Here is a 17,469-nt window from a genome sequence, read left to right on the forward strand (position 1 = left end):
GTGTGCACTCGCAGCCCAGAAAGCCAACCGCGTCCTGGCTGCATCAATAGATGCGTGACCAGCAGGTCAAAGGAGGTGATCCTGCCCCTCTACTCTGCTCTTGTGAGACCTCACTTGGAGTATTGTGTTCAGTTCTGGTGTCCTCAACATAAAAAGGACATGGAGCTGCTGGAGCAAGTCCAGAGGAGGGCCACGAGGATGATAAAGGGGCTGGAGCCTCTCCCATATGAAGACAGGCTGGGAAAGTTGGGGCTGTTCAGCCTGGAGTAGAGAAGACTGCATGGAGACCTCATAGCAGCCTTCCAGTATCTGAAGGGGGCCTATAAGGATGCTGGGGAGGGACTCTTCCTCAGGAACTGTAGTTGTAGGACAAGGGGTAATGGCTTCAAACTTAAACAGGGGAACTTTAGATTAGATATAAGGAAGAAGTTCTTCACAGTGAGGGTGGTGAGGCACTGGAATAGGTTGCCCAAGGAAGTTGTGAGTGCTTCAACCCTGGCAGTGTTCAAGGCCAGGTTGGACAGAGCCTTGGGTGACGTAGTTTAGTGTGTGGTGTCCCTGCCCATGGCAGGGGGATTGGAGCTAGATGATCTTAAGGTTCTTTGCAACCCTAACTATTCTACGATTCTATGAATAATGAGCTCATGCAAATGACCGACAGACTGCACAAAATTCCTCCTTTCCCAGCATCATCAGCAGGGTTCGCAGTTTTGTGTTGATTATCACTTTGGTGGAGCTGATTCATTTTTAAGTTTGGGATTGCCTCATTTATTAGAACCAGCTGAGTTACCTTGATCACCGCATTGATAGTCAGACACTTCCAGAAGCACAGACCAGAGATCAGATGAGTGCTACCTATGAAGTCATGGTAAGGCTGTACCTTTAGGTAGAAAGAGGCAGAGGCTTCTGCACTTAGAGGAGTAAAATGGGACTGAGCACCCTACTGCTATTGTGTACACAGTAGATAATGGCCCACTCCTGCACCAGTTAGGATAGTTACCTTTAGAGACCAGATAATGACTTTTGAAGTGTGAAAGCTGTTAGACAGATTCAGCCCCCTGAATTAATACAGTGTGTGTAGTGCCTGGCAAACAGCAGAAACTTTTGGAAAAGAGTAGATCAAATGAAAGCCCACTTGAAGCTTGTTGTGGCACCTGCCAGTCACAGCAAGGCCCTGACGCCAATCTTGCTCATCAACATGGTGTTCTAAAGCTTTGAAAGCATGGCAAAAGCATGCATGAGTTTTCAGAAAAAGCAAAAAGATCCATAGACAGACAGAGAGAAGGAAACTCAGGAATGTTAGAAAAGGCTGCTTTTAAATATAAAACATCACTTTGTCCCTATTAAGTCCTGAAATAGGTATGGTCTGGTTTGCAAGATGGGGAGTGCGTTGGCTGACTTGTTGTGGCTCGGGATGGCCACGAGAGGGGAAGCTTCACTGCCTGCCTGCCTGACTGCTAAAGCCTTCACAGCCTTTCCCATAGGCATGACTGTACAATTTCCTTCTCTGCTTAACTATAGACCATAATGGTGTTACCACTAATGATGCAGAACCTGACCTCACAATCCAGCCTGGGAAATTAATTCCCCTTTTATCAAGTGAGACTCAGTATGACCCCAGCAGCCCAGATCTCCCATGTGTCCCCCATCAGCTTGTGCCTACACCTGGGGTTTGGAAAAGAATGCTGCCGTTCAGGCAACAGACTAAAGATCAGCTCTTGGCTTTCTTTCTCTTTGCTTTTTCTGTGGCATAATGCAACAGTGCAGCTATCTGAGGAAGGGACAGTGAGGGCTGCACAAATGGCTCCCCTTCATCTGCAATGTTCTGTAGCCACTCCAGTGTGACCGATGTGCTCCTTACACTGTTGGTTCCTGTTTCTTGACCTCAGATGAAACAGTGCGAAATGGAGTGCTGGTGCTGGTAGGATGCTTCTGGGCTTCAGCCCATGCCTGAGAGTTGTGAGGAAAGGAGACTGCTTGGATGAGACCATGGACTAGACAGATACTTCTGGGTGGGATGTGCAGAGACCCCAAAGCCACCAGCTAAGAGACCATGGCCATGCTAGCACACAGTTAGACTCGAGCACACCATAGCATGCTTTCCTGCTAGTTACTTTGCATTTGCCAATTTATAGTACAAAATTTTGTTTTATTTATGTTCCCTGACAAGGACAGATTCCAGGGCTTCTCTTGTATCTGCATTTCTCTGACAAATATTTCCAAGAGCAAAAGTAGAGGTTATTCTGAGCTGCAGAAACTCTCAGCATCTCCACAATTAACTAAAACAAAACTTGTGCTGGTGGAAAAATTACTAAAAAATGCTGAATTAGGATGGGGACACTTCTTTTACATATATGTATTTTAAAATCATAATATTCCTGCATAGAAATTTCCCAATTTTCTCACGCCCTTATTCACGAAATCATCAGGAAATGTAACATATGGAGGAAAAATCAAAAGCAAACCCCTCCCATTTTCAATCTTTTCAAAGGGCTGCTACTATACAATTTGAGAACAGTGCATTGCAGGAGATTCCATAGGAAAAGTCTGTTGAGCTCATCTGTTACTGTGCAATACTTTCTATCTTCTTGCTTATCTTAACCCCAGTTGGCCCTGGAGATTTCAAAGATCCTGGCTAATGAGCCACCTGAAGCATACGATACTACGCATGAAACGATTCCACTTCATACATACAATGTATCTCTTTTATGAATGGCAGTTAACCTGAGTTACCTGAAGTAATTTGTTTGCTGACAAATAAAAACAGGGGTAGTGGATCAACATTAGCCAGTCTGTAAAACAGGTCCAACTCTTGCCTATTCTTCTGTAAGACGAGTGAAGCATCTTATTTTTAAACACATCGTTGGCTGCTCGTGCACAGCTGTTCTGTCTGAACAGTAAGTCGTTAGTGGGATGGATCAAAGTTGTAGTAACATTTTGATTATCCCTATGATGTCCTTCCCCAGCTTTTTCCCCTCTTTCCTTGCTTGTCTTCCCTGTGCAGGAAAGTGGTTGAGCTGCCTAAGAGACGTTTTGGAGTTCCTCTTGACCGGATTGGAGTGAGCCGTCTTGGCAACACCAAGGGTTAGCAGTTCCTGCAAGTAAGCCAAAGTACTCTGGGTGTGGGCATGCTTGAAGAACTCCACCTGCTCTCAGTTACACGGAGGTACTCAAGTCATGCCAGTAGGCTTCAAAAGAGTGGCTTGGGGAATGATGGCTTCCGACAACATGGATTGTGACTGTCAATTTAGCTTGAATGCTCTAAATTACGACTTAGTACCCCCTACAAGAAAACAAGTATTCATAATATTTTAATCTCCTCTGGACCACCTCACAGTGTGTTTGTTCAAGCCTTACATTTCTGACATGGGAAAATCTAATGCTTACTGCTTTTCTGCCTACAGGTGCTTGTGTTCTGAACGATTGATGCTGTATTGGAAACATTACAGAAATGCAGAGGATGCATCACAGCATACCTTGTCATTGACTAATGATACAACACTCAAGGAATTGTCCTCCTGCAAAATTGTTTCACACTGCATTTTACAAATGTTGCATTTACAAATAATAACAAATTCAATTCATGAAGTCAGAATGCTCTCACAGTTGTGCACGGTGTCACTGATAGGACGCGACAGAAAGTATGTATATAATTTAATTGCATGGCATTTATTTCTTAAACCAGCAGAAGTTCATTATCCTAGCGAGGACTGTTAGGTTTTTCAGATTTAAAATAAAACCTCCAGAGATGCCAACAGCAGTCCATGGAAAGCAGACAGTTTGCTTTGCACATTTCTTTCAAGAGGGTGTTTGTTTGGTAGAGGAAGGGACAATTTAACAGTTATGGGACAAACCTAGAATTTATTTCAAGTGCTGTTTGGGAGATGTGTACTAACTTAACTAGGAGTTAGTCTGAATAAGAACTGTGTCAATACCTTAATATTTGTCCTGAAGTATTTAGTAGTCTTTCTCATATCTCTGCACTATATTTAGATATGTTTTCACTGTATGGCAGATCCTGAAGTGTGGTGAGACTTCTGGTTTCCTTCTCTAAGCTGGTGAATACATTTCACTTTTCCCTATGCATAACATAGGATAGCATCCAAATATGAAGTCATCTACTTCCTAGGCCATCTGCACCATATGCCTTATTTTAGTCCCTTCATGTGTGCACAGGACATAATCTGACATCTAACTCTAAAAGTTAAAGTATTTCTCACTCTGGTAAAATGTAAACATCCTCTCCACTTCATTTCAGAGTAAACCAGGTTATCTGAACTTTTGTTTCAGGCTTTTCCATGTTTTTTCTTTTTTCCAGATTATAAAATATAGCTGAAAAGAGCTGTTTGCTGAAATCTCAATGCTCAAGTTTGTAGCTGTTTTCTAAACCTTACATGCTCCTTCTTGGACTTTGGTCCATGTCAGCTAAATTCCTTGGATTGCTATTTTGGGTATAAATCATCCTTACCATTGCAAAAGAAGATACATCGAGAAGGGGATTACGCAGGACAAAGATAAAAAGTATTCTTTACAAACACCCTGTGTCAGGCAGGGAGTGAGGCTTGAGAAAGGAATTAAGTGTTGAATTCTTAATCTTGTATGAGGCACAAAGCGTCTGGCCATCAGCTAGGGGAAAATAGAGTCAGCTTCTTAGTCAGCTACAGGAAAGGTGCTGGGAATTCAGTAAGTCTTTGAAGCTAAAGCTATTGTGAGCATTGGGACTTTGGGGCAATTGCCGCATTTCAGGCCATGGTGGGAGATGAGGCTCCCACTCAAGAGGGCAGGTAGGATGCCTGGGATGGCGCAATGCTCAACCACAGCAGGGGCCTTTCTCATTTTTCTCTGTGCTTACAGCTCTGCTCTGAGACCGGCACCGGCCCAGCCACAGAAAGTTTGCAAGAAACTTTGCTTCTCTTTACATCTCCAATATAAGCTAATGCTGCTGAGAGCAGCTGCACAAACCAGTGAATAGCATCAAGAGGTGCCCCTGTCTTTCCCATCAAGCAGAGCACTCTTTAGCTGACTTGGGTGATCATTGCTCCTTCGGTGGGTGAGTTATGTCCTTATGTGTGAGGTGAAGCACTGCAGATGCTCTCCAGACCAAGCTCTTTAAAGCTGCAGAAAGAAATAAGGGCTCTAAGTCCCCATGTGGTCATCTTGGGGTTTTGCCCCTGCTTTTCCTCTGGTCCTACTGCTCTTTTTCTGTGTTGAAGCTTGGAGGTGAAGGCTCGGAGAGCTGAATTGAGTGGGTGCATGTAGACTGGCTGCTAGAGACAAGATTTTCTGTCCATGCTAGAAGTGAGTCTGCAAATGCAGTCCCAGACAAGTCCAGACCCTGTCTTCTGGAGTGTACTGCCACCACCTCTCCTGAGCCTACCCCAGGGTTTAGTGAACAGTTATCTTCCTGCACTGAGCTTATCCAGTCTGCAGATAATCTGCTTGAAAGGTAGCCATATGTATGGGGCATGGGCAGATTATGGAAGTGATGACCTGATCACTCATACAGACTTCAAAAGCAGCATGGACAGAGTCATTGCATGATGTATTTTGAGAGGCTGAGATCAGAGGAATCCAGTGCTAACACAGCAGCTTTGAAAAGATACTGCTGGACCATAAATGTATTGAACATTTCTCAAGTATTTGGGCTTCCAAGTAAAGAGGGGGTTTAAAGCCTACAGACTGTGTGCAGAAATGCTCTTTATCTGAAGGGCGATGTAAAAGCAAAGCAGGACAGAGATGTCTGTGGTGGTGTTGCTTGGAACTGGGAGGTGGAGGCTTCGGTCCTGTTTTTGGCTTCCGCCTTACTGTGTGGATTACGTGGGAGAAAGAACAGCCTTTCTGTTTCTCTGCTCCATCCATCACAGAGCACTCTATGACCTCTTGTGGCTCAAAAAGCACTGTTTGAAATCCATAAATTGGCAGGTCCTGTTTAAAATATGATGCTATATGAAAGGCTAAATACCACAATTTGTTTTCATGGACGATATTGGATAGCTTCACTCATTGTGCATAGCACAGAGGTGAACAGTTGTGAAGTGAGGATATACTGCAGGATACATTGCACTAGGTTTACCCTGTGATGCCTGTTTGCAAATCCGTTCAGATAGAAAATGAATCAACATGATCTACTGGAATGTCTGAGGCAAATCTCTTTAATTATTGCCTGTGGGTCATTAACTTCAGCAAGAGTGACTGCCCAAGCACGGGTAAGATGTGGGCAGCCACAGTGTGAAGGCACTTGAGAAAGAGTTTCTGTTCTGCTTGTTTAGGAGAAAGGACAGGACCCTCACAGTGACATGTTGAGGTAGGCCTAGGGAAAGCATCACCACCTTTGCTTCGAATTAGTAAATGAATTGTATTCAACACTTGCTCATCACTCTAGTGGAAGCACGTAACATAGCAGCATATAGTGCGTGTAGGATTGGGTACTATGAGCACGTAAATAACTGTGCTGACAGGACATAGCACACCATGTGGGCTAAAAATCACTGTTAAGCAGCATGGTGCATTACACTCCAGGAAATTCCTGTGTCTAGGATCAGAGCAAGCTGTTAAATAGCCACAGATGCTGTATTCCTTTTCCTGACTTGCTGATGAGTTGCCACACCAGGTCAGGAAGGCATGGCTACAGCTAGCAGCTAACAGATGGAGCCTGTTTCTCTGGCCTTCCATTGCACTGGTATTTCCTGCAAGCTGAAAGCATCCGAGCTGAATGCCAGCTTGGGGCACACAGTGAAGCTCTTGTAACACACCTCCCTTTCAGGTGGAGCACCAACTCGTAAAGAAAGAGATCCTTCTCTTGGCAATTGGCTATGATATTTTTCCTGGATTTGGTGCTGTTGTGAGGGTATGTGAATGTCTGCTCCCACATAGCTTTTCACTTGCACAAAAGCAACAGCAAATGGGAAACGTATTCTGAAATAACAAAGACTTAATGCTAATAGCAAACTGTATTTTGCATGTCATTAGAGCTCACTGATATAATCAAGCTGGTTTTATTCTATAGATGTAGGCTTTGCCTTGTAATAGGATGAATAAATTTCCTGTTAATGAAGAACACAGAAAGTACTGTTGTGGTTAAGCATACACTTCTTGCCAGAGCCCAGAGCAATGAATGTAACCTCATAATTACAGCTTTGGGAGAGGTAAAGTTTTGAAGAATATGTAGTATGCAAGCTACAGTTAAATAGCATAAATTGACAGGGCTGGAGAGATAGTTCAATTCTAACCAAAATCAGTCCACATACTACTAGTGGCTACCATATTCTGCTCTCATTTACACTGCTGGAAACCTCAAAATTAACATCAGGATTTACGCTGGGAACATGGTCCTTTTTTTGTTTGTTTGTTTTTTTCTTTTTTTTTTTTCCAAATAAATGTGGATAATGTGACTTAAGATGAATATATGTAAGAACCAGTGATAGATTGTGGTCTCTTCTTTTGGGCAGGGGCAGATGTAATTCTGCAGTAGAAAAAGACAGCTAGCATCTGCACTGGCCAGCCAGATGAGCCAATAATCTCTGCTCAAACCAGCTTTTAGGGTGAATAGTTAGAAATCAGAGGGTCTGGTCAGGTCCTATGGGGATAGCAGTTCACACATACTCATGAGAAAGACACATTCCCAATTCTGGCCAAAAGGAAGGCCTCTTCCTCAGGCACACTAAAAGAGACCAATGTTGCTATACCTGGCTGTTTGATGGGAGCCTTTTTGCCATTGTAAACTTCACATGAACCATTAAGGTAACAAAAGCTTATATTAAGGGAAATGTGCTGCCCCTTGGGCCTCTGCAGGGGGTGAGAAAGAAAACAGCACATGCTTCTGTGCAACGGAAAATCTTTATTGGAATGATACCCAAAGGACCCAGGCTTCTGTGTCTGTCGTCCCCCAGACCTACTGTGCATGCTGACAGGACACGATAAGGAACAGCTCTGACTCAGCAAGCTGAGGCAGGCAGCCCTGAGCCCTTTACTTGCACCCAGTCTGCCTTCCTGTCCCAACAGTGTGGATTAGGTCATCACAGACCTGCTCGTAGGAAGTGATAGGAAACGGAGACATCACTGTGAAGGTCCAAGCTCAGGGGAACTGAGTTAGTGTTTGGTGCCTCAGGGGATCTGGTGAGAAGGGGAAGAGTGTACAGTGGCAGCAGACTGAATGGCACACACAGGACAGTAAGGAAAGTTGGTGAGCATCTTCCAAGTAGAAGATGACAGTGGGATAAACCTAGAAGGAAGGAAGGAAGGAACAGTGGAGAGTGGTAGTGGGTTACCAGCTCCTGTCACAGTCACTGTTAGAGTTGGCTGTGATATAGTCATGGAGGATGGCATCCAACTTAGCAGCATGATGGCAGAACAGAACAAACTCTCAACACATTAATAACCAGCAAGGCATTTGGGGAAGGGCTCATGTTCATCCTTCAGTCCTGGCAAGCCTTCAGATGCAGTATTTCCAAAAGCAGGCTGGGAAGGGATACAAGAGAAGAATGTTAGTACCCAAGAAACTTTTCCAGCTTCCTGTTCTAGCCCCATGTCTTGAAAGAGTTGTGGTTTCTGGGCACATCTCAATAATCAGCTTTGACTTCATATAAAACTTTTAGAAGGTGTTTCTTTTAGCTGCTTATAGTGTAAATAAGGGGTCTAAAAGTTGTTCCCATGTTGCTTGATTTATATGGGCTTGTTTTTGATTTTGCTGTACTCCAGCACTATCAGGAATAAGTTTTTTATTTCCTGTCTATTGGCCTGCAGTTTTGCTTTCTTGGGACAAAGCTTCTACTGAATCAGCAGTGCTCATGCTGAGACACGAGCTTCTCCCAGACTGGAAGGACTTTAGATGAAGGCAAGGATTCTCTGGCAGAATCTGATTTAACCCTGGCAGGGCAAAGCAGTTTTATCTGCATTTGAACTTTCCAGACTGGTGGGGGCATGAATTAGATTAGCCAAACTAAAGACAGCCTCCAGGATTGCCTATAAATTGCAGATTGTCTCAGGATCACCTAAGCACTTAAGCAAGCCTCGCACAAAAGGATTTTCTCTTGGCTGGCTAGGTTGTCAGTTCGCACGTTCACAGAGCATGTGGGGTAAGGGTAGAACTAGCTCTTTTGGTTTTAGGCCAGATCTGTCATCAGTGACTTCTGGTTTACAGCTGCCACTGCTTTGGGAAGGAATCCACTGAAAGCCAGCATGAACAGCATTGTCCATGTGCTTGTCAGGGGTGGTCTTGCAGGAGCACTGTTGCTATGTGCTCTTGGGTCACTGAATACAGACTGGACAAAGCTTGGAGATCAACTGGAGGACCTACCAGATCTTAGTTCCCTGCATTCTTGGTTGATTTCCACATCCTTTATTGCTGCTTTTCAACAGCAAAAACAAGTGTTCCTTTTTTCTCTGGAGGGAGGCAGTGACCTTGGCAGAGGGGAATGCATGCCACATTCATCATTATGCCTTCAGCTCTAACTTTGTGCCCAGAGCAAAGCAACGGGTGCACTTAGGGGATGTGTTCACACAGAACTCACCCCCTCCAGGACAAACACTCATTGCTCATATAACCCCATGTTCCTCTGTGAAAAGCAGGATGCAATATTGACTGCCTTCAGTAAGGTCCTGGGTCTGCAGACATGGTGTATCTGCCCTGACAGCAGACAGGGTTGGGTACACAGTTCTCTACTTCTCTCAAGGGCTGCTAAACCAGCCAGCCATTAACAAGAGAGGACTAGGACTGCCAGAAAAGCTGCCAACCTGTTTTTCAGCTTATTTGGGTCATGTTTACTGTCACTGTCTTTGTTGCAGAAAGGAAGCCCTGAAGATGAGAGCTGGATGGGATGGCTGCAGGGCTCTAACCCAAAACCTACCGCGTTTTTTGGGCTGGGATGCTGAAAGACTTTCCAAGGCATAGGCCACTTCTGACCCTTCCTCACTTGAGAGCTGATCCTTCAACTTCTCCAGCTGTTTAAACACAAACATTCAATGTTTAATTAAAAAAAAAAATAATAAAAAATTAGAAGATGTTCCAATGTTTACAAAAGTAAGCAAATGCCCCATCATGAGGAGCTTCACAGCATGCTGGCAAGCACAAGGCAGCTCAGAGGCAGGAGGTACAGGCAGCCTGGATGTTGGCATCACTGGGGAGGACAGGGTCTTCCCTCGAGCAAGACCATTGTAGGAGGATCTACCTTTGGAGCATTCCCACCTCCTCATGTCCTTCTCCATTAAGCTGCTTGTTTGGTGGCAGCAGTGTAGACACTCTCTGTTCTTCCCCCCATGCCAGGGTGCAAAGCCTTGTGGTGAGAAGGCTGTGTAGAATGGATAATGCACCACTAATTGCCAAGTCACTGCTGGGGAAGGAGGTCTCCAGGCATCCACCCACTGCAGCAGAGTGCATTGCTCCTCCATTGCTCTGTGTTGTCCATTCCCTCCCTTCCCCCAGTTCTTGATAACTTCCCTTGGTTAGAATGTGGAAAGTCCACAGTATTTCCTCTCCATCTGTAGCTACTCTTTTCTAGTAGACTGGGAACATCCATGGCCATCATCTAGCCTTCTCTGTCAGTGTTACTCCCAGGAAGCCAGAGCTTAATGTCCTTCAGCACTGGAGCCAGGGGCTAGGGTAGGATCTAGCAGCCTTCCATCTGGCATGCCACACTATGATTTTTCAGTCTGAAGTGGAAAGCACCAAGGGGAACCCAGCAGGACCTTGAAGATCCATGCGAACATGTGGACGTGGCCTGAGAAATAGGAAAAAGGACTTCCATTGCTTGTGGGGTTTGGGGTACAGTGGGAGCCATGTCAAGGTTCCAGCACACCTTTCCCTGTTCCTGAGACTGAGTGTACGATGGGCCTTAATCTTACTGTTTGTGTGCATGTGTGCACTCTGCTCAGCACAGCAGGGCGCTGACACTGGGTAGGGCCTCTCTGACTAGTAAAGAGTTCAGACAAAAATAATTTTGGATTATGTATGCAGTGGCTATCCCTCTAACTTCAACCTTCAAACTAATGCAGCCAGCTGATGCAATGCTTAGGAAAGCAGTGTGACCTCCTCTTTTCCATCCCTTTTCTTCCATGGAGATTTCCTTTGGCATTCACTTTTTTTCCTGGCTTGGCCTTCTCCAGCATTCCACTGGTGGCAGAGGTAAGAGCTGCCTCAGCTTTTATTGTGCTAGGCTATAGCCTTGCTCTCTTCTTATCTCTTCCAGCTCGTGCAGCTGTTTAGTCCAGGTTCCGCTTTTCTCTTTGTGCGATATATGCTTATATTACAGCAGCGGAATGAAAAGTAGAAGGATGCAAAGACAGAAGAATAGGGCATAAAGACAGTATGCACAATTCTTTAGCTATTCATACAACAATATGCATATATGTGTCTGTGTATTTGCTCCTCTCACCTTTTCAAGCTCTTCAAATTTCTTTGCCAGCTCCCAGTCTGCAAGAAGGAAGAGAGTAGCATCAGTATCTGCATTGCTTCTCAAAGCTCAAATAAAAAACATGTTCTTCATTTAACCACTTCAATGGTTGACAAGAAAAAACCTAGTTATGACCTCATTCCTGTTAGTGATCTCCAAATCTGTGGTAGCAGAATCAGTGACAAAAAGCAGGCTTTCTCTGCTGAATTCTATGGACTTTGCCCTAATTGTCCATTAATGAGGGAGGCCTCTTTATTGTTCACCAGGCTTTAGGGGAATTGGCCCAACAAGATCACACACTGTATGATACCAACTCAGATGCCGCTTTTTCATTTTTATTCTGGTAACAGCACATGTCTAATGCTGGCTTTCCTGTCACTGGCCTTTTATATGAACTCCCATTGCTTCCTTTAAGACTTGTGTATCCTCACATCACCCATGCAGGCAGAATTCAGAAGACACAGATTTAGCCTATCATAGCTTGTTGCTTTATAAGTCAGCAAACATCAGAGTTGGCAGAGTCAAGCAACAGAAGAGGAACGGCAACAAATGCATAGATTCCATACTTCTAAATGTTAGGGGAGCACAGGGGCCTGGGGACTAGCTTCATAGATTAGATTTAGAGATCTCAAGGCTGAGCGGTACTGTACTAGAATGTCAAAAACATATGAATTAACTGCCCTGAGAGATCACATGCAGGACAAGGAGAGAGTTACGTGCCTATGAACAGTATCTAAAACCTCCAGCTGAATTGGAAAGGGCCTGGACTAGCAGTAGGAAAAGCTGCAGGAAGGGATGAGGGATTTCAATCTCACTCCTCTGGAGGACTGAGGTACCTTATTCCAGACTCAAACTGATGTCAAAACCAGTTATTAAAAACCAAAAAAGATGAAACAATAAAAAGCGCCATGACAAAATAAGCTAAATCAAAACTGAGCAACTGGACGACAGCAGTTCTCCTAGGAGGGAAATGCAAAGCGATCAGCTGTTTTTAAATGTCAGTTTGGGAAAAAATGCACTAAAATAAGCAGAATAGCCAGGAAAGAGCTGAAGAATGTCTCTGCTGTGCCTGACGAAAGCCAAAACCCAGCCCTGGAGCTGCCTCCTTTGTCTGCTCCTAACGTGGCAGCAGGCATTGATCTGCATCTCCAAGGGGATTTAGGATATAATTTCCCCTGATTTCAGATAAGACTTCAGCACACAGACACGTTGCCAGACTTGGGCTTTTTTTTAAAACATTCAAAACTGAGCAGCCAAGAAAGAGCTGACTGCCTTTCCGGTTCCTCCTTCGAGATGGAAACAATTCAGTTGAAAAATCCGGAATATTTTCTGCCCCACATTAATCCAGCAGAAAAGGTAGCAGTTCCTAAGCAAATCCATTGCATCAGAGCTCGATTTAAGAGATGGGCTGGGATTCAGGAGGCGGGGGCTCTGTTCCTGGCACTGTCAGCGATGACCTCAAACAGATTCCTTTTAAGACTGTCTTTATGTATCCATAAGGTAAAGACACCCAGGCCTGCAGATCTACAAGTCAAAAGTGGCACTTAAGAGATTATTATTTTATTATTATTGTTATTATTATTATACACATCTTTACCTCTTTCAGAATTTCAAGTGCATGTTTTGGCTTGACTTTCTGCAGACCGTAAGCTTGGCCAATGACTGCTATGAATAGAAAATGAACAGCGGTTGAAATTTGGAACAGATTATCTCAAGCAGGGGGAAGGAAGTTAATTTATGGATGAAGCCTTGAGAAACTGCCTGCTGTAAATCCTCTGTCTGTGCTCTGCTCAGAGATTCATTAGATTCAATTGTCTGGCATAAAATGCAGCCTTTCCTCTAGGAGCAATAAGTGCAATAATCCATAAACCAATCATAAAAATGTTATTTCTTGAATGCATCCCCTTTGCAAGAAGAATGCCTTGGTTACAGCAAGGATTTGATTTATCTGTGTTTATTTATTTGTCTCAGGGTTGTTTAACCACTGCTTCACTGCACTAACAAGGATCCGGGGAAGAGCACTGGGTGATTTTGACAAATGGATTTTTGTAACAAAATTTTTGCTGGGCCCCATTCTTGGCTGTTTTCACAAGGAAGAGCAGCTTCCTGCTCCAAGACCACCACATACAGCTCAAACCCTCCCCCACCTGTGGTGGCCGTGGGAATAGCTGACCCTTGAAATCCATATGACAGTTGTGATTGCTGTGCGTAGTGTCACAGAAAGCCCAAACTTTTATTCAGTGGGTCTGAGTTTAGCCCCATGCGAGTGGCTTTAAATTTGGTGTCTGTTCACAGGGCACAGACAGGAAAAGCCTCCACATGATCCGTCTTTGGCCTCTGTGCTGTGTGGGAAAAGCCTGTTGTCTCAACCTCCTCCAGCAGTAGCAGAGGCTTAGGCTCAGATAGGAGCTCCCACTACCTCTGTCCCAACCTGCACCTGACCCCAAAGGATCGATCTCACCCATGTGATCTCTGCAATCCTGACTCTGCGCCACCGCCCCATATGCTCACAAGATGCTGCTGGTTTTAGCATGCCAGCAAGCCGCAAAGCACATGAGGCTGTATAGTGTGGCTGAAGAGGTGAGTCCCCACGCTGGCCCGTGCCCCCAGCACACAATGTCTCAGGGATAGCAGGGACACTGGGACTCAGCAGCACCTCTTCTTTCTATTACTTTTGTGCACACACATGCATCCTTGCCAGCTCAGTGTGAAGTGTCTGAGGACCTAGGGTGCATGTTTTGGGGCAGCTTTATGTCACATTGCAAAAGCAGGTCCAAGAGCTCCGTGGTGGAGAACATCTCACATTAATCACATGTAGACACCATACTGGGTGCTTCTGCTTTCTGAGCAGTTGGCATTTCTGAGAAACCTGAGAAACAGGTTCGTTGCATTTATGCAAACACAGATTCAAGAAGTCGAGATCTCCAATCCTCTTTGCTTACCAATATTTTCTGGTCTCCGCCATGCGAGTTTCTTATTAAGAAGCAGAGTCAGCAGTGTTTCCTCATGATTTGTGTCTTCTCTCTCCGGAAGCACTTGATTATCTGCAGCACGTAAAACACACTTTTCTCAGTCTCTAATGATAAAATGGATGGATCTCAGCCTCCAGCATTAAACAAAAAATTAAGTAAGCTAGTAAGTGGAAGAAAAACATCTCCTTTCAGCACCTGTCCACCTGTCCATCAGGGTGGAAAGACCTCTGGGGAAGACGTGTAAGTATAGAACAAAATGTCCAGGCAGTGAGGGCTGCACAGTGAAAGGGTGTGGAACAGGGAAGCCTTCCCTGCCAGCTCCGGGCTGCTGCCCAGTCTCACTGCAGCCTCATCAGCATGGCTGGCTGCAGACAGAGCCATTACCTTGATTTAGACAGTCCAGACCTCTTCTGTAGTGGATACCTCTGCAAAGCCAGACAGGAATCTACGAGATCCTCTCTTCTCAAAACTGCAGGTGTTACTGTGCTCACAGCATGCACCTTCCTAGGGCCAAAAGAGGTGGGAACTCAGCCCTTTTTTTCGAACTTCTTTGGCTTGAAGAGAACCAAAGTGTGGAGGAGTTTAAAGCAAGCCTCTTTATTCCTGAGGAAGCATCTTGCAGTAGCTGTAGACCATGCAGAATCTTTCTGTTTTCCAGGAAAAACCTCTCCAAACTGCTGTCCTAAAGCAATTTGGACTTTTTTATGGGGCCCTTTAGGGGGCTTTCTCAGTGGTTTTGCTTTAGTGGTTGTGGGTATGCCCTCAAATGAATGGTTGGGAAGGTCAAGGGTTTAACAGAAACCAACAGACAGACAGGATAGGACTAATCAGAGCCCTGAAGGCTCTCAGACCCTCCCAGCTCTGCTGAACAGATTTCCAGAATAATCTGAAACTTGAATGTTGCATTCACTTTTGAGAATGACAGAATGGGAGCCACACTTTACAGGGAGAATGGCCATTCCCCAAAATCTTTGGTCTGAACACCCCTGCCCCACACCCAGATCCTACAAAGCCCTAGCATATGCTTAAATTTCCAGCAATGGAAAATACAGAAAGGCTTATTTTCTCTTCTTCCAGGATCTTTAGGACTTCTGCTTACTCCATTTAAGAAGGTGACAAAAGAGCAAATAGTCTCATATGGCCATAGGTGTGATGAGATTGATGCAATTATTTCTGATACACGTGAGACAAAACATTGTACCAGAAGAGCCTTAAGGATGCTCAAGGGTGTATGGGAATCAGCTCCATTACCTAAAATCACATAAATCTGCAGAAGCAGAGGGGCCCTGGCCAAAGTGATGCTCCAAGTATTTGGCCAGACTCAACCCTGCCTCACGCTGCAGCTGAAGCCTCTGGTCCTGATTGTGATCTCTAGAAATAAACCCAAGGGAGCCCGTAGAGCTACATGCTGTGTAAAACTTACGTGGAGTGCTATAAACCTCATTCCTAAGTCGGAAAGACAGTTATTATTTTAAAATAGCTACTTCTAGCCATTTGGGGGATTTGCTACAGAAAAAAAACCACGTATAAACACTCTAGTAAAAACTAAAGAGTAGCAGTATTTAGATAAAGTGACCTCGGTAATGTTTTGGTTGACATTACAAAAATAAATAGGTGATATAAGAGGAAAAATAATTTGAAAAGCAATGTTATTTTCAAGCCTATATTTAGCATCTTTTTTTTTATTTCCACTGCCAAGTCTCTTTAAGAAAGAAGATTAATGATTGACATTTTCCTGCAGAACAAGTTCAAGCTAAGATTAATTTAAATTATGGGAGAACATATAAAAAGAAGTTTTGTGAATAAAAAAAGTTCAGCAGCACCCTACTACTGACATTTATGAGCTGTCAGATCTCATATGGTACATACAGGAATTGCTACTCTGTGATATTTTCATGTTTTTCTTTGGAAATTTTCTTTAGGGAAATTACCAGATTTCACTAGATCTGATATTTTTACTGATTAGCAGAATGTGTCATACGATTAACTGCAGACCAGAAGCACAGCCTTAGCTCATGCTAATATGAACAAGTGTTTTGGTAGCATCCATGTTAATCTTTCAGTATTGCTCAAGGTTCATTTTATTTTCTTTCACACATAAGCGAGTGTTGCATTGGCCATGACAAGCAGCAAAGCAAAGCAAAAATATAACCACCTACCTGTGTCATCTAGTCTGTATTCCAGCTTACCTTGTAGTAAAAAAGGCTCTCCATGTGTAGCTGGGATATACACAGTCATGGTCAAGACGGCTAGAACCCCAAGGAACAGCTGGGCTGACCACATCTTCTCCACCTTCCCACTACCCAAAAGCATTCTTCCTTCAGGCACGGTGGAGGACTTCAGTGCAACCCAGTGCCAGATGAGCTCACTTTTAAGAGGCAGTGGATGTGCTGTGATTGCAAATGGCCTTTGGAGGAGGGGAGAAAAGTATCTCTGGAGACATAATTCAACCTGTCAATATGATTCACTCCTTTGGGAGTGGACAGAACAACCCAGTTATAGATGTCAGATGGAACCTGTTCAATATATCTCATATCAGACTGATCTAATGAATTCTGATGTTCCCACAGGCATGTACTGTGCACAAACATTGATATACATTCCATATGTACATACATTAAAAATATTTTTTGGTGGCTGCTCCTTTAATAGAGTTCAGACACGAAGACTCCCACATTAGCAAGGAAGATTTGTCTTATGTACAGTTGCCGTATGTCACCAATTTGGACGGAATCAGGTTAATGGGTTTTTGCAATTTATCATCTCACTTCCTAGTGCCTATATTAATTAATGTGAGGTATAATGAGTGCTGAAGTGATGGGAAACAGAAAGGGAGAGCTCTTTTCATTTAACTGATTGGAGGATGTTGAGTGTGTCTCACTCACCATGACTTATGGCTTTGTCAACGCGAAAGGCATCACACCCTATTTTGGGATTATGTCTGAGTGGGGGAGTGCAGATTTGGCAGCAAATATGGAATACATCAAGGATGGGCAACTGTCTTCAGTTTTCTCTTGAGGAAAAAAAGAAGTGGAAGGTCAGATGCTGGTTCTGGCTGCACAGCCATATTTTATTAGTTTAGAACAGAGCATTGAGTATTGAGGTACATT

At 44.1% G+C, this 17,469-nt stretch overlaps 1 protein-coding gene across 2 annotated transcripts; it reads right to left on the minus strand.

The window, feature by feature from the left end:
* Positions 1 to 8,083: 8,083 nt before the first annotated feature.
* UTS2B (urotensin 2B) lies at positions 8,084 to 16,744 on the minus strand. 2 transcript variants are annotated; one of them, XM_010017532.1, is made up of 5 exons: positions 16,549 to 16,744; positions 14,330 to 14,431; positions 11,370 to 11,407; positions 9,846 to 9,939; positions 8,084 to 8,457 (listed from the first exon to the last, which is right to left on the minus strand). In XM_010017532.1, the coding sequence occupies exons 1-5, from the start codon at positions 16,670 to 16,672 to the stop codon at positions 8,432 to 8,434; spliced, it is 384 nt and encodes a 127-aa protein (XP_010015834.1). In that variant the 5' UTR covers positions 16,673 to 16,744; the 3' UTR covers positions 8,084 to 8,431. The 2 variants fall into 2 exon arrangements, with proteins under 2 accessions (XP_010015834.1, XP_010015833.1); XM_010017531.1 differs by having other exon boundaries at positions 8,432 to 8,457; positions 16,519 to 16,682.
* Between the last annotated feature and the right edge of the window lie 725 nt (positions 16,745 to 17,469).

The sequence above is a fragment of the Nestor notabilis genome, unplaced genomic scaffold, assembly GCF_000696875.1.
Source record: "Nestor notabilis isolate BGI_N333 unplaced genomic scaffold, ASM69687v1 scaffold35496, whole genome shotgun sequence".
In the NCBI taxonomy this organism is placed as follows: Eukaryota; Metazoa; Chordata; class Aves; order Psittaciformes; family Psittacidae; genus Nestor; species Nestor notabilis.

Excerpts from the sequence above, each read along its gene's own strand:
- UTS2B (XM_010017531.1), bottom strand. The coding sequence starts at position 16,672 with ATGCTTTTGGGTAGTGGGAAGGTGGAGAAGATGTGGTCAGCCCAGCTG. Across the intron at positions 14,432-16,518 it reads ATACAGACTAGATGACACAG|ATAATCAAGTGCTTCCGGAG; the intron begins GTAGGTGGTTAT and ends TACGTGCTGCAG. Across the intron at positions 8,458-9,845 it reads ATCCCAGCCCAAAAAACGCG|CCTGCTTTTGGAAATACTGC; the intron begins GTAGGTTTTGGG and ends ATCCCTTCCCAG.